Source organism: Strongylocentrotus purpuratus, unplaced genomic scaffold, assembly GCF_000002235.5.
Source record: "Strongylocentrotus purpuratus isolate Spur 01 unplaced genomic scaffold, Spur_5.0 spur5_scaffold_9, whole genome shotgun sequence".
NCBI classification, from domain to species: domain Eukaryota; kingdom Metazoa; phylum Echinodermata; class Echinoidea; order Camarodonta; family Strongylocentrotidae; genus Strongylocentrotus; species Strongylocentrotus purpuratus.
Window position 1 is genome coordinate 16,396,507 of NW_022145615.1, and position 22,163 is coordinate 16,418,669.

The following is a 22,163-nucleotide window of genomic DNA, read 5'->3' on the forward strand; positions in this document are numbered from 1 at the left end:
TGTTGGCGGGATTAACCGGAACTGATCTCCCGTTCTTTTCACCCTTTTCTTTTCTTCTTCCTCTTTTTTTGTTCCCTTTTAGCTCTCCTCTTTCCCTTTTCCTTCTTTCTCTCTTTGTTATAGCGGGGGCGGGGGGAGGTAAGGGCCTTTTGCCCCTCCTCGATTCCACCGGCGGGAAAATTGCAAATGATATCCCCTTTCTTTTCTTTTCTTCTTCCTCTTTTTCCTTTCCTTTATCTCCTCTTACCCTTTCCCTTTCCTTCCTTCTCTCTTATTTTTTTTATTGGAGGGGGGGGGGGGGGTGCAACAGCCTGGGAGGCAAGGCCCTTTCGCCCCCCCGATCTCCTTCTTCACCCTTTCCTTTTCTTCTTCCTCTTCTTTCTTCTGGCGCTACACCTCTTACAAAAACAAAATGCAAAAATATCCAAAAAGAGAGGACTGCAATGGGGAACTTTGATTTAAGCTATACGCGACCATTATTCTCTCATTTCCTTTCACATTGTATCTTATAACCATGTGAATTGCCAAGCTATTGTATTCGTTATTTCGTTACACGCACACACAAACACGCACACGCACACACACACACACACACACACGCACACGCACACACACACACACACACAAAATCATAACCTGCACGAGTCTACAAGGTGTGAGAAAACTCTGATTCAGGAAAAAATGCAAGGGTGAAAGTAAAAGCGAAAAAAGTGGACACTCTCACATGGCTTCCATGGATGCCGTCTTTGTTCTCCTTTTGCCTTCTTCTTACTCCTTGACCGTTCGCGCATATTTTTTTTTACAAAACTGTTTAGCCATATAGAGTACATGTGCAAGCACGTATACCCAGGGAAGGGAAGGTAATAGAAAAGGGAAAACAAAAAAAATACATAAGGAGAGTGCAGATGATATGGAGAAAGAAAGACAAAGAAATACATAAGAAATACATAACGGAAGGGCTTTTAGGCACCAAATTACGCATCTAGGGACCCGCATTAGGCCCCTTGGTTGAGTCCAGAGGGCAGAGCCCCCGAAAGCTCAAGGACTTTAGGCATTTAATTACAGCCAGATGAGCAAACAGGGGCCCGCCTTAGGGCCCTTGGTGGGTTCCAGGGGGTAGAGCCCCCGGGAGCTCATGGAAAAATACTGCTATTTTAGCAATACAGGGACTACCCCCATAAAGCTGTATGATAAGTCTTATATGTAAACCCCTCACAGGTTTTTGAAGTTTTGTTGTGTTACAAAATTACATTCTTTAGCAAAACTACAGCATAAAAACAAGCAATATACTTTTTTCACGCTTCACTTTTACTTTGCCGATATCTAGTGTGCAGTCCGAAGGGTTGTAAATATTTACTAGGTAAATTTTAGTAAGCTGAATATTCATTTTTGGAACACTGATCTATTTCTATAACTTTTAATCTTGTTAACATACAGTGTAAACTGTACATACGTGATACCAACAGAATACATATTTTCTACAATATTTACTTGTATATTTTTAGGATATTATGCGAAGGAGCGTAGCGACCGAGCGAGAAGATTTTAGCATTTCTATTAGTCTAAACGCTGTACTCTTGGGCCCACCAGAGCCTTAAAGCGTGCTGTAGTCTTTAGTCAGTATTTGCTATACATTTTGTCGGTGTACACTTTTTCAAATTATCCATGGGGGACGATCCCCCTCAGAAAATTGAGGGAAGACGTGTACCCCGTCCTTCCCCCGGGATCGCCGCCCCTGACTCGCACATTTCGCTTTCAATTGCAGAACGCTCTAGCTGTGTCCGATAGAATGAATTCTCGGAATGTGGGGCATCTCGCAAAAGACATGGGGAAAAAAATGTGTCGTGTGAAAAGCCAGGGAAGGACACAGACACAAAGGCCCGAATTCACAAAGGCCCGAATTCACAAAGGAGGTTTGTAGACAAACCTATGTTTATGTGCGTCATAATTATATGACGCGTTTCAGACAAAGGTTTGTCTAAACCTTGGTCTGAAACGCATCGAAACACGTCATATGAAGCACATAAACCTAGATTTGTCGACAAACCTCCTTTGTAATTTCGGGCCAAAACCTCCATGGGTGTGATGTGACCTGTGTGGACGTTGGCTCCACCTATTTTGTGTTTTGCTCAAAAAACTATCCAAAAAAAAAGGTCTATGTATGCCCCTTTTGTGAAGCGACCTATCAATATTAATGTTCACATATCAGTCCCTTTTTGGATTGCCCTCCTCCCGTCCCCCCCCCCCCCCCAAAGAAAAAATATTATCACATTGTTACATGTGTGCACAATATATATTGATGTGTCAACCTTACGAAAGTGGTGTTTTCATAATGATTATTGACCTCTTTTAAATTTATATTTATATGGAAGACTTAAGAAGACAACTGTTTACAGTCCAACTAAGGGTGTAGAGCATGCCGTGTAGACTAAAATGTGCAATGTTGTTCAATTTCTGAATTCTTTGTTTAAAAAACTTGCTTGCTGTCAATAGTATTTTTTTTTTTCATACATTTCAAATGTCTAGTCCGGTTAAAAATAGCACGTAATGATTTCATTATTTGACACGTACTTCACAGTGATTTATCTTATCGATAAGCGAAACGATTTGCTTTAGTATCATATAACAAATATAACAGTAATGACAAGTATGGTTTTCCTAAACATACCATTATACAATGTATATTCATCGTTATGGAAAATGTTGTATAATATACAACAATGGGCATTAACATTTTCCAGACCAATGATTTAATTACGTTTAATATTGAAGCTGTTGCCCTTTGTATATACATGAACTTGAAATAATAAGTAGCCTTGGAAGTGTCGCAATAAATCATGTGTGAGTGAGCTTGAAGTTTAATGGTGTAGGTTTGTTTGATACTGTATAGCCTTTACTCCGTTTTTAATGAGATATATCTCCAATCAAATCAAATCAAACTGAGTGATGTTATCGTACAACTAAACAATATCAATCTTCTGTTCTCTTAAATAAGCCTGGGAAACTTGAAAATTGCATTACAATGTGAATTCATTGTCAGTGAAAATGTAATACAATACACAACAATGGGCAAATAATTGCTTCCAGACCAATGATTTAAGTAAGAAGAACTTACATTTTATATTGAAACTGTTGCCGTTGTATATACATCAGGCGTGGATCCAGGATTTCTTAGGGGGGGGGGGGCAAAATTTGAAATTATGCGAGCCAAATATTGGTTCGTAATGGTGACCAGCAGTGACGTAATTGGGGGTGGGTGGGTGCAGGGAGGGGCGACTTTTCCCCTCCCTCCTCCGCGAAACGCGGAAGCTTTGACATTTCAATCAATTATTAGAGAAAGAAGACGATTTGCTGTACCGTTCCCAAAAAATAATCCTCGTCTGAATTTAGTTTCCCCCCTCCCGCGACTTGATTGATTGACAGAGAGACAAAATTATGACTGGCCAATTCACATGAGGCCTGTTTTCACTATCTCGATATTGCCAAATATTATATTATAAGATTGCCAAAGGTTCCGCGCTTCGCGCCGTAGGGGGTAACTGAATTCAGACAAGGATTAAGAGTCGAAAACATAACGAATCGTATTCTTTCTCTAATAATTTAACGAAACGTCAAAGCTTTCTCGCCTCGCGCAGGAGGGGAAAATGAATTCAGAAAAGGATAAAAAGGAATAATTTCTAATGAAACGCCAAAACTACCTTGCTTCGCGCGAGAGGGGGGAAACCAAATTCAGACATGGACACGGTACAACGAATTGCCTTCTCCTCTAATAATTTAAATAAACCTGAAGCTTCTGCGCTTCGCGCGGGATCGGCGAAAAAAATTCAGACAAGGGTTAAGAGTAATAATTAAGGGGAACGTAAAGGCTCCGCGCTTCGCGCGGGAGGGGTGGGGGGATAAACTGAATTCAGACAAGGATTTAGAGTAGAGAACGGTACAACGAATCGTCTTCTTTCTCAGATAATTTAATGAAACAAAGGAAGCTTCCGCGCCTAGCGTGGAAGCGGGGGGAAACGAATTCAGACAAGGATTAAGGGAGGGGGAAACCGAATTCAGACAAGATTAAAAGTCGAAAACAGTGCATCGAATCGTCTTCTTTCTCTAATAATTTAACGCCGAACGTCAAAGCTTCCGCGCTTTGCGTAGATGGGGAAAACTGAATTCAGACAAGGATTAAGAGTTATAATTTAATGAAACGTCAAAGCTTCCGCGCTTTGCGCGAGAGGGGGTTTTGAATTCAGACAAGGACACGGTACAACGAATCGTCTTCGATTCTCTAATAATTTAATGAAACGTGGAAGCTTCCGCCATGTATCAAGGGAGGGGGAAACAAATTCAGTCAAGGATTAAGATCCGAAAACAGTACAATGAATCGTCTTCTTTCTCTAAAAATTTAACGAAACGTCAAAGTTTCCGCGCTTTGCGCGGAAGCGGGAAACTGAATTCAGACAAGGATTAAGAGTAATAATTTAACGAAAAGTCAAAGTTTCCGCGCTTCGCGCTGAAGGGGGATACTGAATTCAGACAAGGATTAAGAGTGATAATTAAATGAAACGTCAAATCTTCCGCGCTTTGCGCGGGAGGGGGAGAATCTGAATCCAGACAAGGACACGGTACAACGAATCGTCTTCTTTCTCTAATAATTCAATGAAACGTGGAAGCTTCAGCGCTTAGCGTGGGAGACGGGGCAAACAAAACCAGACAAGGAATAAGAGTCGAAAACAGTACAACAAATCGTCATCTTTCTCTAATGTAAAGCTATGCAGATTTCATTTCTTCGCCAGCCCCCGCCACCCATCGTTCTTGACATCAACTCTACCACACTGGAAGCTATCTCATCCCTTAAGCTCCTAGGGGTCTTCCTTCAGGATGATCTCAAATGGGATGGGCAGGTCAACCGTTTGATCTCCAACGCTTCCAGAAGACTTTATCTCCTGACTAAAGCTATGGTCACAAATTAGAGCAGCGACCGACCGATCAGTAGCCTGCTCGGTCGCTGCTGGAATTAGGCATCGCCCAGCGATTAGTTCGGTGCCCGGGCGGCGACCGCCCAGGCACCGAGCGTATTTTGGGCGGCGAGTGAAAAGTGGGCAGGCGCCGCCCAAATTTTAACTCCGCGCTAAAACTTCAGCGGCGACCGAGCGATGCCCTAACAACGAGCGGTGACTGGCCGGTCGCCGCTCGGTGGCCGGGCAGCCGCCGGGCAGAATTGGTTGAAAAATCGCCGCTCGGCCGCCGAGCAGGCTACTTTTGGGTAATGTGACCATAGCATAAGCTTCGGAGGAATGGTGTTATCACCAAGGATCTTGCTACTATCTACATGTTGTACATCAGGCCAGTGCTAGAATTTGCAGCACCTGTTTGGACATCAGAGATCACAAACAACCACTCTGTAAGCATCGAGCGAGTTCAAAGGAGAGCTCTCAGGATTATCACCAACCTGACTCTAGAACTTATGATGAACTGCAATCTCATCTTGGTGTCTCCTCTCTTAAAGGGAGACGCACATCCCTTTCTCTAAGATTTGCAGAATCACTTCTCCAATCTAAGGTTCATTGACATCTCCTGCCTGTGAGCAGAGTCAATTACTGTAGCCGCATTCTGCGAAATGCACTTGATTTGTCCTTGCCTAAGATGAGAACTACGAGGTACCGAAATTCCCCCATCCCATCTTTCACTCGATCCTTGAATAGAGGCTTAGGTAATTATCAGTGTGTTGTATGTCATGTAATTCAGCAATAATATAATTATGTGCAATTTTAAACTGTCATGATGATTGGCACAGCAGGTTCTTCCATTCATTCATATTTTGATGTTGCATGTATTTTTATCCTTCCTCTCACTCTTTCATCCCTTTTCTCTATCTGAACTTGCTACTTTTCAAATTTCATTTTCTCTTTTTCAGTTCTGGTCTTTCCTCTCTATTTCTATTTCACTCCCATTCCCTCTCTCGCAGCTCTATGTCTGTCTATCTCTCTCTTCCCCCCTCTCTCTCTCTTTGCTCTCTCTCTCTCTCTCTTTGCTCTCTCTGCCTCTTCCTTTCTTCTTCCGCCTCTCTGTTTCTCTCTCTCTCACTTTCTGTCTCTCCCTCCTCCTCTCCACCTCTTTCTCGTCTGATGATGTTATACAGTACAACATTCTATAGTCATGTTATTCTTACTGTGACCAATAACACCTAAGGAATTCCATTTAATCTTTTAAATAATGATAAATTGAGGCTTTGGTAATTATAATTATCAGTATGTTGTATGTCATGAATTTCAGCAATATAATTATGTGCAATATTAACTGTCATGATGATTGACATAGCGGGTTCTTCCATTCATTCGTATTTTGATATTACATGTACTTTTATCCTTCCTCTCACTCTCTCATCCCTTTTCTCTATTCGAACTTGCTACTTTTCAAATTTCCTTTTCTCTTCTTCAGTTCTGGTCTTTCCCCTCTATTTTTATTTCACTCCCATTCCCTCTCCCTCAGCTCTATGTCTGTCTCTCTCTGTCTCTTTCTCTTTCTCTCTCTTTGCTCTCTCTGCCTCTTCCTCTCTTCTTCCTCTCCACCTCTTTCTCCTCTGATGAGGTTTTACAGTACAACATTCTTTAAAATTATGTTACTTGTCTATCGGGCTCTCCATGGAATCTCGCCACAATACATTAAAGACTCACTACACTCCTACAATCCAACTCGTACCTTAAGATCTGGAAGTGATAATTTGCTGCAAATTCCCCGTACCCGTCATTCATGGGGAGACCATGCTTTTTCACATGCAGCAGCCAAATTACGGAATAAGCTTCCCTCATCACTTCGCTGTATTGCAACATACTCTGCCTTTAAAACTCGTCTTAAGACGAGTTTTAACCCAGTATTTCCTTAAGTTGTATAAGTTTATTTTACTAAATCCATAATTGATATGTTTTTTGTATATACATTTGAAATTAATTAGTTATCACCCTTTAGTCTCATTGGCTGCCTGTGTGGGGCCTGTTGGCCTCAGATGCTAGAGCTTCTGTGAATAATGTGCTGACTGGGCTAGTCCCTTAAATTGTCAGTGAACGGAGCAGCTGGAGGGCACCGGGCCCCACCAGGCAGAGCTGACGATTGAAATGGGTTATAACAAAATATCGCAAAAAATATTGCAAAATTATTTACTTTACTTGTATCAAAGAGAACTGTTGCTGAGCTAGCGCCATGAGCGTCCCTGGACGGTGTGTGCGCTCTATAAGTTTACACTATTATTATTATTATTATTAATTATCTGCTATTCTTACTGTGACCAATAATACCTATGGAATTCCATTGTTTTCATGTGCAATATGTTTATATATTATACTGTACTCATATCACACTTAGCACACTGCCAAGACTCCAATTTTAATACTTTTTAATACTTTTTAATACTCACTATACCTTCTGAATGTAATTTGTATTGCATTTTATCACAATTTTCCAATGTTACAGTAAATTTAATTGAACTCACGTATCTGTATACACTTTATTCATTTTCGTTAGCAATATTTCATATCTTGTATTTTTTTTTAAAATCCTTTTTGTTTGTTACTACTTTAATGTTTTGATTTAAACATTTATTCATTGTTATATATTTGTTCTCATTTGCTATGTTATCTTTATATGTATATGTACACATGTTTTTGAAAGCTTTTTATATTGATGTAAACTTGCATTTTTAGTCCTTGAACTTTTTGACAAGTCATGAATAAAACCTTATTTGAATTTGAATTTGAATAATGATGTAATGAAACGTCAAAACTTCCGCGCTTTGCGCGGGAGGGGCGAAACATGAACTAAAAGTCGGAACGGTACAATGAATTGTCTTCTTTCTCTAATAATTTGATGAAATGTCAAAGGAACGGGAAAAAAGCATAGACTTTAAAAAAAGGCGGATGTTGATATCGGACAAGATACATGACGTGAGCCTGTCCCCTTTCCAAAATTGTGCCCGCTTGTAGGTACCGGTAAGGTGCTATGACCTTGTCAGTATTGGTATGTGAAGTTGAAATATTGGTCTGTGCGGTTTTAAAATTTTCGCCCCCCCCCCCTATTGGAAAATCCTCGATCCGCGCCTGCAATACAGGATTTCCCCTTGAACTCAAAGTGGTTGGAGCCTAATTTTTTCAGCAGCTGTTATGTGGAAAGTCTACAGCCGACGGGCGTATAACGATTCGGCTCTAGAGCAACGAGCTGAAATAGATCTGCATGGGACTATCTGGAGGTCATGATAATTTTATGACACGTTGACTTAAACTAAATACACAAGAGAAAAGGAAAATATACCAAACATGCCAAGTAGGGTCACGGATATTTATGATACCATGATATTGATTGAAATCAATGTGCAAATATAGCCGAATAAAAAATTGATCTTTTGTCAATATATGACACATATATTTTGTAGTCAGCACAAATTATTTTTTTTGCCCTCGAAAATTTGAAAATTACACCCCCCCCCCTTCAGCATCAGGGAAGGGGGCCTGTCTCCAAATAATGGTAAAATTAACGCGTTTTAACCTGTCTTTGTTTTCTCTCCTTCTCTCTCTCTCTCTCTCTCTCCCCTCTCCATCCCATTCCATATGCCTGTCAGTTTATTTGATATACCCCACCTGGATTCGCCACTGCCTTGATATTACTGTTTTGAAGCAATGGGAAAGTTTAAGTATGAAATACAAACTAGACTTCTATGAGTGATAACACTATGCACACAACAAACTCCGTATTCAATTAAACAGAGAGAGAAAGAGAGAGAGAGAGAGAGAGAGAGAGAGAGATAGATAGAGAGGGGGAGAAACACAAACAAGTATTTGATACATGAATACAACAAGGAATCACACCAATATTTGAACCAACTGATTATTTTTTTAAGTAGCTGTACAGTTTACGTATAAAGAGACGTAGAATCAATATGATCATCATGTTTAATCAACCTATAACCTACAACCACCAACACAGGACGAACAGGAACAAGGGCATATCAAATAAACTGACATATGGCATAGGTTATAGGATGGAGAGAGAAAGAGAGAGGGGAGAAGGAGAGAGATAGAGAGAGAGAGAGAGAGAGAGAGAGAGAGACAGGGAGAGACAGAGACAAACAGAGAGAGGTGGGAGAGGAGAAAGAAGACAAATGTGTGAAAGAAAGTGGAAGAATGTCAGATATGATTCCAAGACACTTTATTGATTCCATAATCATTTTAGGAGAGAATGACTGGCATTTTACATGTTCTAAGGGGTGTTTTCTTGCATTGACTAATAAAACTATACTAAAAAAAAGAGGAAGACAAAATAGAGAGAGAGAGAGAGAGAGAGAGAGAGAAAGGGAAGGGTAGGAAAGAAGAGGAGCAACTCACAATAACAATCAGAATTCCGAAATCTCTGTTCACCTTTCGTACAAACATGACAAATGGCAGGAAATAGTTATTGTTTTCTAGCTGAGATTTAGCTCATTTACCATAGCTCCCTGTATATCACCGTGATCTTTAATAAAAACTAACACTTCTACAGGGTTAGAGTTGACTCAACGTATAATAATCAAATATGACTATACCGTGAGCTGAGAGGCTCCGGTTGAAATTTTCTGAGGTGACTGGTATAGCACTATTCTCTGAAGGACACGACCCTGAAGAAAATGGTAACTATGCCGTCACCGAAGAGAATCCATGATTTATATTCTTCATCGAGAATGAATAAATATAAATAATTGTAATAATAACAATAATAACAAGTAATAACTGTGCATTTAGGTGAAAATATCATCATATCACCAATTTTTTTTTATCCGAAGAGGCATAAACGTCTGTAGTCTATTTACAATTTATGTCACATAATCGCAGCAGAGAATTTTTGATTTTGTTCAATAAGATGGAGAGATCAAAAGCTACGCATCTTCTTTCCAAACGCTACGAAGTCAAATTATTCGGTATTTTGGTAAATTCATTCATTTTACCTTGATTTTACTCATTCTGAAGTTGAAATCTTGAATGTGAATCGAGCGACAAATGTCAATAACATATATTTGAAGTCGATACTGATGCCTGTGATAAGTTATGACAGAACTTAAAACGCTTCGGACCTGTAATAAACGAATGCAAATACTGACAGTCAAATTTAAACCAATTCGAATCTAATTATGACAAGAAATATAAAAACATTTCCCAAATTTGGAGACCGAATCTGATCGTCTCATTGCTTAGTCAGTTGTTTATGAATTAGCTCATTGTAGGCCAGTATGCGTCGTAGTACGCACAAGGGCGGCGGAGCCACCCAAAAAATATGGGGGGGGGGGTGGGTTCCAACAAAATTGGGCACTTACTGGAGAAAAAAAGGGCACTACAAAGGGAAATCTCAAAGCGATAATATTCAGTTTTGTAGACATCGGTATATACCCTTTAATATATTGTCATTACATTATTAGGGATGATTTCAATTTTTGTTTTATCTCTATACACCATACAAGATATTGCTTATACTTTGCAGTTGGGTTTGATGGTCTGCCAATTCATTTGTGAACGAACGAAGCGAAGCGATGGAGGAAAATTGGTAAGATCTGTGATTTCGCGGTGCGAAAAATAACATCTTATAAAGAGGAAAAAACTTAATCCTGATGGGGTTTTAAGCACATTTTCAGATAGATGAGTAACATAAATATTTCATTTAGAAATGGGAGCGAGCACAGCGAGCGAGCTTTGGGGGAATTGCTCTTAGTCGCTTGAATATTTGTCATCACATGAGACATCCCAGCCAAGTTCCTGCACATGAATTATTTTATATATTAAAGATTTAATCGAGTCATCTTGAAGGGTTCGAAGGGATAGTTGAGTTTTTGTTTCAGATCGCAAATGTCTTCAAAGTGCATGGTTATTGCACTTATTCTTATTTATGACATTTCTAGTGCCCTTTTAGGACTTAAAATTGCTATATTGCAATATAAGACCCCAACATGTATGAAATTTAGTCAATACGATCATACCAATTCAGCTCTACTTTTACTAAAATACAGTGACCGTTAAATTAATCAATTAATTAACTAATAATAATACATTGGCCGGCTGGTTGTGCGTATTATAACTAACACGGAAAAGCCAACAAAAAGCCAACGTATAAGGCGCTATTTCGTTTTTTTCAAATTGTCTAATACTTGTGGTGGTACTGAAAATATATTAGAAACGGTTATATTTATGGATATTTTAGCCGTCTCTGAACCGATTTTGATCAAACAATGATGAAGAGTCCTTCTGTAGACCCAGAGACTCTTAGAAATTACCGTCCGATTTCGAATTTACCTTTCCCTGGGAAAGTCATAGAACGGATCGTTAGTCAGCAGCTGATGACGTACATGAATTCGAACTCTCAACTACCATCTAGACAATCTGCATATACAGGCATCACCACAGCGTAGAGATTGCTCTTATAAGAGTTCAGAATGACCTCCTGCAGTCATTGGATACCGGGAATGAGGATCATTCCATCCTTCTTACCGGGCTCCGAGACAGATTCGATGTTATCGGGGTGGCATTGGACTGGTTTGCATCCTATCTTTCGAGAAGACAACAGAGTGTTTTAGTCAAGGTTTTGAAGTCTAATCCCAGAACGCTGTTATGGGGCGTCCCACAAGGATCGGTGATCGGTCCGCTCCTGTTTATGTGCTATACCGCTCCTGTAGAAGACATCCTCCTTATTAGCCATGGATTTTCAACAATGATGTACGCGGATGACACACAATTCGTCCTTGTTTTCACGAAGTGACGGTAGTGAGGAAAATCGTAACGCAAAGTGAATGCAATTTTTTTCCACTACCGTCACTTCGTGAAAACAGCGACGAATTATTGTATGTCACAATGAAGCCCCAGGCAAGGGACTAAATGGTCCCAAAATTTGAACTCTGTCTACTTGACATTCGTTGCTGGATGAGTGAACTGGGCGCTATTACATCTGGTGGCAGTCGAGTTGGACCATCCCCATCTCTATGTGATCGTGGTGTAATCCTTGTCTGTCACTTGACTATGCAGCAACATGTCAACAATACTTGCAAGAAAGCATCTTTGGCCCTCGGAAGAATAGGTCCTGTTCATCATTATCTCAATACCAGGGCAACTGAGATATTGGTCCACGCCTTTACGACATCCCTGCTTGACAGCTGCAACTGCCTTCTCCTGGGAGCTCCAGAGAGAGAACAAGGTAAGTTGCAGAGGATTCAGAACTCTGCAGCTCGCTTAGTGTCGAGAGTGAAGAGGTCTCAACACATAACATCTATCTTGAGAGATCTACACTGGTTGCCAGTTCAGTTACGGATCCGCTACAAGGTGATTCTAATCGTTTTCAAAGCTCTCCATGGCATGTGTCCAGAGTACATCTCAGATTTGCTCACACCGTACATCCCACCAAGGCGTTTGCGGTCATCTTCTCAACACCTTCTCACCCTCAATCATGGAGCCACACAATCATATGGTGACAGGTTATTTGCATGTGGTGGACATAAACTTCGGAACGCTCTCCCAGTGTCGCTACGCTCCATGACTGATGTTGACGTTTTTAAGAGAGCGCTGAAAACTCACCTTTTTGATGAATGCTTCGTGTAATTATTATGTAAACGTACATTGTACATTGTAAAGCGCTTTGAGTGGGCCTTCGGTCCTGAAATGCGCTATAAAAGAAGGAACTATTATTATTATTATTTAAATTATATGTTCTTTCAAATTTGACACTCAATTATTCATTATCTTACACAAAATTATTTCGTGTAGCGCCCTCTGCAACAGAACTCAACTATCCCTTTAACTATTAAAGTTAATGAATAGTAACCAACCTATTTAATTAGTGTAACGAAAAGTTATTACCCGTTCTCTACTTGAGTACGTTGCCCATTAGAAAATCTTTTCATGGCGTCAAAGGTAAAACAAATATATTTTTGGTTAGTTGATGAGATCTGCAATCTGATACTGGGCCCTATTTCACCATTTACTATCAATAACAAGATACAGCAGTCGTTACAAGTTCCCGAAATATTCACATTAAATTGGCTAAGAGCAGATTTGTTATAAATCTGTGACAGATGTCATTGAACACAAGTCATTGAACACAAGTTTCCCCCGTTGGTTAACGGGGGATTCATAAGGTATTTGGGAATAGACTTTGGTATTGATTTAGAAAAGCTTCCGGATTTCAACTACGACAGAATATTTGATAAACTAAAAAGGCAAATGATATCTTGGTCGAAACGTAACATTTCTGTTTTTGGTCGCGTGGTCTTGGTGAAATCAATGCAAGTCTCGCAATTTAACCATTTATTTATGTCCATACCTAACCCTTCTGAACATCTTTTAAAAGCAATAAATTTCTCTTTTTTAAAATTCATTTGGAAAGGGAAACCTGATAAGATTAGCAGAAAACAGATGGTTTGTTCTTACGAAAATGGTGGATTGAAAATGGTTGATGTTGTACAATTTTCTAAAGCTTTGAAACTGACCTGGATTAGAAGAATATTGTTGAACTCATGTGAAGACGTTACCCATTTAATGTACGCTTTCTTACGTCCACTATCATCATTGGAATGGGGTAAAGGTGATATATATTTCACTAAATTATCATTTATGCTAAGAAACTGTTTTTGGAAAGAACTTTTCCAAATACTAGCTTATTTTGTCCGCCAGGTTCAATGTACTACTACTCCTTTTTGGAAAGCTATTTCTATTTGGTATAATTCTGAGATTAAAATTGGAGGAAAGGGTATATTTTTAAAAGAATGGTGTGATAAAGGTATTCGATTTTTAAACGATTTATTAGATGATCAAGGACACATCTTAGCAAGAGAAGAGTGTGAAAAAAAGTTTTCAATCAAAATACAGTTTCTTCATTATTATGCACTCTGTCAAATAATTAAATGCAAATACAAGTCCCAATTGGAAAGTTGTAATATGAAGGTAAATGGACCATTGTGCCCTGCATATATTTTATGCTTGTTGAAAGATGAAAAAGGATGTAGACATATTTATCAAATTATGTTAAAAGAAAAGGATGAATATTTGAATAAATTATGTAATAGATGGCATGCAGATGGTGTATTATTTGATGATAAATATATGCAATATTATTTCAGGGTTATGTTTCGCTGTACAACGCATACAACAGTTCGGTACTTTCAGTACAGACTTTTGAATAAGATACTATATATGAATAAAGATCTTGTGAAAATTAATATAATTTTAAATAATAACTGTTCCCTTTGTGGAAGAGAAGAAGAAGATATGGTACACTTTTTTTCACTCCTGTAACGTGACCAAATTGATTTGGAGTTGTTTGACTGATTGGTTAACTATTGTAACACGCTGTAGAATAAAACTGTCCTTAATACATGTTTTGTTAGGTTTCATTGAAAAAAGAAATGATGCTTTAAACTGTATAATAATTTGGACTAAACAACAATTATATTTTTCTCGAATACAAAAGTCTGTACCGTCCTTTCGGACAATAAAACAATATATCAAGAATAGTTACACAAATGAGAGGCAAGTTAGTATATTTGCTAACAAAACTGATAAATTCGATAAAAAATTGATAAATTTTGAGAGGATTTTGATCCTTTAATAGGAGTATATTGAATTTCCCACATCATTTTCAGTCATGATGTTGCATTATTATTTAATTTTTTTTTCCCCTAATCTACTTGTATGTTCTGTATATACAGTATTATGGTTGATATTCGTTATGTATATCTTATTATTAAATATTATATGATATTCATTGGAACATGTGTTCAAATATGTTATCTTGAGATTGATTTTCAATAAATGGCCTGTTGGAGGGTCCAAAATATGGAGAAAAAAAAGTTTCATGAAACTGGGTCAAGCACATCACGCTTGTTAGATTCAGTTTTACAATTTTATAGAAATAATACTTCAGTTTGAAAATGTTAGACTGTAAAACGGGGAGAAAAAGACACCATTATCATTTTCTCACCTGTAGTTGTATAATATGTAACTCAAATTAAAGAATTTATATCAGACATCGTAATACGAGGTGAATAGGAGCAAAGGGGTGAATAAAAGTGTTAAAAAAAACTTTCAGAGTAATCAGCTTGGGTAAATCACTGTACTGAGTGATCGCGCTTCTACATCCCTTTGAGGCATTACGGCACCGTCCGAGGTCCTGCTATGCTCAATACTGTGATTTGATCAAGCTGACAATTATGCAGATGCATTTTACCTTCAGCTCCCAAACCATAGGTAACATGGTAGGACACACACGAATGCAAAATGTTAAAAACCGAAAATGTGGTCACTAGTTTAGACCTGCTGAATGGTTCTATCAGATATTATACATCGAGCCCTCATAAATAATTATGAACTTCCACTTAGTAGCTCTTATTTCTATTTCTGTAAGGGAGATGAATAGAAGGAAAACAAAACCCTATACCATGCAGTGATGAAGTATACTTTCTAGGGCTAAAAACATACCCAAAGCACAAATACCAACCACATACATATCACATATCACAACATTTATCACAGAACAAATGACATGAACATTTTCGTTTCATTCTATAGGCGATAAATCCAAAATCGTATCATTCATAAAGAAAATTAAATCCACTATGTTATGAATAAAAAATCACAAAATATAACATGATCTAAATAGATCGAGAGAAATTAAGTGATTCATATTCAACGTTTTCTTTGTTATTATTTTTAAAGTTTTTCTCGCTCTTTTCCTTTTAATTGATAAAAACTAAACAAAGTGAATATATGAAAGAGCAGTAGAAGCACCAATGGAAATTTAAAAGTTTCTCAAGTGACATTTGTAAGGTTACCAGCATACTGCAAACGTTTGGAGATTAATCAGAAACTCATCGTACATTAATCGTCGGGCAGCTGCAGAGCTGTAACAACCAAATATTTCCTGGAAATAATCCGGACAACCCTAAATGAAAATCCACCCAATCGACAGACCTTAATTCCCTTAGCTGAAACTTAGATAGCATTCTGCCATAACCTTTGAACATGTACACACTCCCAGAACAAGTGTAAATATGTTTCAATCTTTTGGTTGAAAAATGAGCACAAGTTAGTTTCAACAAAGCCGAATCTTAATAAGTGTATTCCAGTATATATTGCTATATGAAGCAGTTTATATTGAATTTCTCTTAGTCTGTGAACAAGAGTAACTTTCCTAGGCCTACTGACTATGTCCCTGTATACCCCATTTAAAAAATCTGAAATCCCCGTCCATCATGAATCTTGAAAACAAATAAATGTTGTAACTTCTCTATAAAAATATTCATAAACCTTCCTCGTTAATAAATATCTGAGGAGCTTCACAGTACCGTTAAACTGCATTATAGTATCATACTCTTTTACATCCACTAAACTCCAGTTATTTTTTTTCTGCTACTCAAAATAGCTTCCCCAATATTCCTTTACATCAACAATTTTGTTTCCTTTAAAATGCACTATGTCCCATTTGAAGCCGACATAAATTCTGTAGAACTTTACATGAATTATGAACATGTAACGTATGTCCTATCTGTGGAACTCAAATAGTCAGATTATGCAAGGAAACTCGTTTACTTTCTAAACTTCAATGTCAGAAACTATTGAGAAACTCCTGTTTTTTCTTTGGTAATAACATACATAAACTGAGCTGTAAAAGATACATGAGCATTTGTCTACATCAATAACCCAATTCTTGATATGGCCAAAATTTAACTGATTGAATCTTTGCGCAGCACAAAACGTACGACCATTCGGTACAAGGGTCTGAAAATCAGACTATTACATTAGAGATTGCAACAACTTTCCCACTTAAAGATACTATGTCCCTTCTGCAGCCAACATCAAATTCTGTAGAACTTTGCAGGGATTATGAATATGTCATGTATGTCTTATCTGTGAAATTTAAACGTGAGCAGTGTCCTAATATTCAAATTATGCAAGGAAACCCGTTTACTCGCTAGACTTCACTGTCAGACACTATTGAGTGACTGACTGGCTTTTTTCTTCTTTAGTTTAACATACACTGTCGCTCATATAGTTTGAATATTTTTGTTTTACCCCAATTTATGGAATTATTTTTAAAATAATTCATTCCTAATAGATCTAGATAATAGTATACATTCTCAGATTGTATTGAATAATAATTTGCCACTTTGTGTTTTGCGTGACCGCTAAAGCATGTGTATGCGTATTAACTAGGGGACCTACGCCCTTAAGTCATAAATGACAGTAATGAGGATTAATGCCCCACAAAAGGGCACTAATAAAGCACATCGACACGGTTTTGATCCAGGGGCCTCACAGTTACGAGGCCATTGCTTTGTCATTAAACCATGACTGTACGTAGCGGGGGCTAGGGTAGGGGGCAGTTCCTACAAATAAAAAAAACAAAGAAAATGCAATAATTTTTTTAATATTTTGTTGAATTTCCCCCGGTCCCCAACATAAAAAAATCCTCTGTACGGCCATGCATTATGACTCAAGGCATGGGCACACAGAGGATTTTTTTATGTTGGGGACCGAGATTATGGATTCTTAAGGGAGAAGTGTCCCCCGGGGGGGGGGGGGCACAGTGCCTTCCCCACTTTTCAGGTACCCACAAAGTGCACCTTTTCAAATAGGACAAGTGCATTTTTTTCTTTGTAAGGATTGCCTCTTCTCTTCTAATAAGTGGCCCCATTCTTTGTGATAAGTGCCCTCCCCAATTTTTCATAAGATCCCCTTCACTTTATCATAAATGTCACTTCTTACCTCTTGCAAATGACGTATTAAAATCGGAAAAGTGCACTTTCCTGCAACAACTGCCCCTTTTCCTTTACAATAAGTGTCCCTTTACCATTCTCATAAGTGCCCTTTTTCATAATAATAATAATAATATTCAGCTTTTATATAGCGCAAATCACAATAAATCTCTAAGCGCTTCCAAACTTGGATATTATTACCCCGGCTTTAGCTGTGCTGCCATTATAGCTCTCTAGCATTTCAAGGAATAAATTCCTACCAGGTACCCATTTACTTCACCTGGGTGGGCTTAAAACTTGTCAGGGTTTGTTGTTTCCTCTTTATAAGATGTAATTTTTCGCACTGTCATCTCACAAATCATAGAATTTTGGCTCGCTCGGCCCGCTCGGTCAAAAATTAATATTCAGACCATCACACCAAACTGCAAAGTATGATTTTTCAGCATTATCTTGTACCACGTAATCACAATCATGACGATGTAGGGGTATATACCAATGTCGAAAAATTGTGTATGTTCATTTTGAGGTTTCCTTTTTTGTTTGTGTTCCCCCCCCCCCAACTTCAAACAAATGAGCGACCCATATTCAATTACTCTTTCAGGCTGGTATGAATTATATGAAGTTTGGGAGGCGTTTTGTCAGATTCGACACCTGGTGTCGAATCTGACAAAACGCCTCCCAAACTTCATTTAACAAAAAAGAAAACAATGGAAAAACTGGAAAAGTCTGGGCGTTTGATTACATTCATTTATTAATCACAGCCTATTTCATGAGTTACCTCTTTATGTGTCACATAATTAATTTCCCTGCACCACGTATCTATTCCATAACCTAATGGCTGCATGTATATTATACAGTTCCAGTGAAACATTTTATTTCATTTTATTTTATTTATTAATTTCCACATTCAAAGATAAAAAACTAGAAAATATAATATAAAAGATGAAAATACATGATATATAAATTACAGAGAAACAAATAATAAATATTTTTAAAAATCCAACAATCAAACACTAAAATAATATACAAAAAGGGGAAGGTAAGAACTACCCGTAAACTACCCGGATCACCAAAATCGAAATAAAGGCTTATCTGGGGTAATCTCCGTGTAAAGTAGTATTAAGAAAATTATGAAGGAGAGCGAGAAAGATACATAACAAAAAATAAAGTTTACATGCATGACCTGCGTTTTAAGTGCTATTGCACAGCAGATGCGATTCATATATCTTTTTGAAATTTAACAGTGTTGGACACAACTTTAAATCAATTGGGACAGTATTCCAGCATTTAGATCCAATAAGTAAATGTAAGAATGCTTCTTTAAAATTATATTTAAACAGTGGCGAGCGTAAATTCCATTGTGTTCCAGTACATGTATTAAACTGATTAAATGTACAATTCAAATTTAAAATATGATTAAAGATAGACGGAAACGGCCTTTAAATATGATTACAAAAATGGAGCGCTAAGGCTACAGGAGGGGCCATTGCAATTAATCTTTACCAGTGTCCAAAGGGTTTTCATTGAGCCAATTGCGACCGGAAGTAGTTAATTTTGCAAGCCATCGGGATGCACAAAGCAATCCCTCCGTCATTCCTTGCCTATAAGGGAGTTTACAGATAGCACATGGTACAAATGACACCAAATATCCACAGGTCTTTTACACATAGAGTATTTCCACTTTGAGCATCTTAGAATAATAACTGCCAAAGTCCTAGATGTGCTTCATGAATACCTTTTGTTTGACCTCTTGAAACGAATACTTCCACCTGCGTATCATAGAATGTACCGTGGGTGCATAAATGAATAATGTTACATAACTTTCATGAGCGCACATCCAGTATTCATCTCTGTGGGTTTTACCAATTTGGTACAAATGGCCTTCATCTGCCCATGCGCAGATTGTATCTGTGAACTGGCTTATTGTTTTGTGCAACATTGCACGTGTGACAAACGAGCGACCGAACATAGAGTTGAAGGGAACGGGCATTATTGTAGAGCGCTTAGAGACTTCTGACAAAGTAAGTGTTAGGCGCTATATAAGCACTGTAATTATTTAAGTGTTAACGGTCTACTGTGCATTTTTGCCGAGGGTGACCGGCGTGTTTGAAAGAAATTATACTGAAGTTGCTTGTGGAAAATAGGCCTTAATTACTGAGTAATATATATATTCTTACATTTGCTTACAACAAACTACTTTTCTTGCTTTTGGCATGCTTTTCTGGTGTTGATAAATCTATATAATCTCCACATTTAAACAATCTCAAAAGAGATCTACAACATTGCAACGCCTCAAGGGAAAACAGACAAAACATTTCCTGTATCAGGCATTAATAATTTAAATAATTTAGACGTGATAACTTCCCTTCCATTCCCTTTATTTGCAAGCTAGAAGTTATTAAAAACATCACGTAACATAATTCCTGTTTCTATAACATTTTAAGAATACCTGTTTAAGTTTCGTTATGTTTCTTGTAAAAAGTGAAATAAAAAGTACGGTAGTATGAGTATGTACATGTATACAAACAAAGTAGTATGAACATCATGACAAATAATGCCAACTCTGTATATCGCAAAACATGTTGATTTATTGTTGATCCAGCATGTATCAATGTTTGCATCATACCCCTCTTCTTCGCTTGAGTTACCTCTATACTTCTTCGTAAGTGTCACCCGGGTCGGATTTTGTGACATCTTGACAGGTAACGTTGATGTTGGGTTTCTTAAGCGCTTGGTAGATATGGGGGTCGGTAAGATTCTGGTATTTTGGTGTTTCTGTATTGAGATCTTGGTAGGCATGGTCGTCGGGATTCAGGTTTTCGTAGTTATGGGGGTCTTGCTTGGTGTCATCAAATACAGGGTTCTCATACTCAACAGAGGGCTCAGGTGCATTGTTTGGGGGCGATGTGATTGGTTCAGCCTTTAAACGTCTTTGTTTGATCCTGGAAGTGAAATTCAATTGAAAGCAACATTTATTTCCCTTTTGTATGTGACATCAATGAGATTAAGCCCCCTCCCCACACACACACACACACACACACACGCACGCACGCACCCACACAGACACACACACACACACACAAAAGAGTTCAGATACAAATGGAGGAGAAATGGTCCCTGATGAGCATAACAACTACATGCGTGTCATTGTGGATGCCACTTATAATACAAAACCTTAAAACACATTATAAACAATTCATTGAATATATATATATATATATATACAATGTATATACATAAATATATGTACACATGTATCAATGGCCTTTAGAATACGGAATATCATGCAATCACATTATCTATTATGATCATTTTGGCTTACTTTAGATGGTCAAGTATTCGACCTTTTATAACGTCTCATTTACAGTAATTTATCATCTTTATTTATGATAACATTATCAGACAGAGGTATACAATTCACTTGAATGTTTCTACTGTTGTTGACTTAACTAACCTTTTATACATCAGCGCAGTAAATATTAGTAATATGATGATAACGAGGGATCCTATCACACCCCCTATCACATGCTCTAGTGGCATCTTGGTATTATTATCCTCACCTTTGGAAAAAAAGAAATACATATACATATAATTATGTTGTTGTGGTTCTAATATGCATTAATATTTGTTAATAGTACGTTTGTTTATTCTACGTAGAATGTGATTTTACATGCATAAATGATAAATTTTCTATTCTTTTAATAAAGTTTCACAAAAAGATGTAACACAGAAATGTTTTAGATTTATGCATCCATTTCTACCTTTTTTGAACTACACATGATTAGTCCTGACCATTCAACTTTTTCCAAATTCATTGGGCAAATCAAACAGAGAATACGGAATAATATTAGTATGAAGATGTAAACAAAACTGACAAGGTACATACTTATGTACAAACTTACATATTTATGAAGGTTATATACGGACTTTAGTTTGACATGTAGCTCTTACTCAATAATAATAATAATACTAATAATTGATTAGATTGGTAAAGAGCGTAATCCACTTGAAGTCAAATGCTCGAAGCACACTTTAGAGAAAAAGGGAAGAAAATCACATGAAAGCATCCATATCATAAACAAAAGAACAGGAGTAATATAGAACATACTATAAGAAAAACAAAGTTAATTGAATGCCGATTGTATTTTACTTCTACCACCTTTCAAAAACGACATTACCTACACAATTTTTTATAGATATGACATTCAGGGTAGAACGAGTTTCATTTAATTTATGCTCTCACCTGCATGCACTGGCTGGGACCAATTACTAGAACCAGCTCCATTAAAAGTTTGGACCTGACAAACATACAAGTAAAAGCAAAAGTTGTTGCCAGAATAATGACACTACAAACGTCATTTACACACGACAGAATTGTATATATTATTTATATCAATTAAATAAAATATATACATAATCATAA

At 37.6% G+C, this 22,163-nt stretch overlaps 1 protein-coding gene across 1 annotated transcript; it reads right to left on the minus strand.

The window, feature by feature from the left end:
- Window positions 1-19,804: 19,804 nt before the first annotated feature.
- On the minus strand, window positions 19,805-22,090 carry LOC115920705. The gene is made up of 3 exons (XM_030977177.1): window positions 21,984-22,090; window positions 21,195-21,300; window positions 19,805-20,682 (listed from the first exon to the last, which is right to left on the minus strand). The coding sequence occupies exons 2-3, from the start codon at window positions 21,278-21,280 to the stop codon at window positions 20,391-20,393; spliced, it is 378 nt and encodes a 125-aa protein (XP_030833037.1). The 5' UTR covers window positions 21,281-21,300; window positions 21,984-22,090; the 3' UTR covers window positions 19,805-20,390.
- Window positions 22,091-22,163: the final 73 nt, after the last annotated feature.

Bases quoted from the DNA above. Each gene is read 5' to 3' on its own strand.
- LOC115920705 (XM_030977177.1), bottom strand. From the start codon at position 21,280: ATGCCACTAGAGCATGTGATAGGGGGTGTGATAGGATCCCTCGTTATC. The intron at 20,683-21,194 runs GTTAGTTAAGTC...TTTCACTTCCAG, and splicing joins ACTGCGCTGATGTATAAAAG to GATCAAACAAAGACGTTTAA.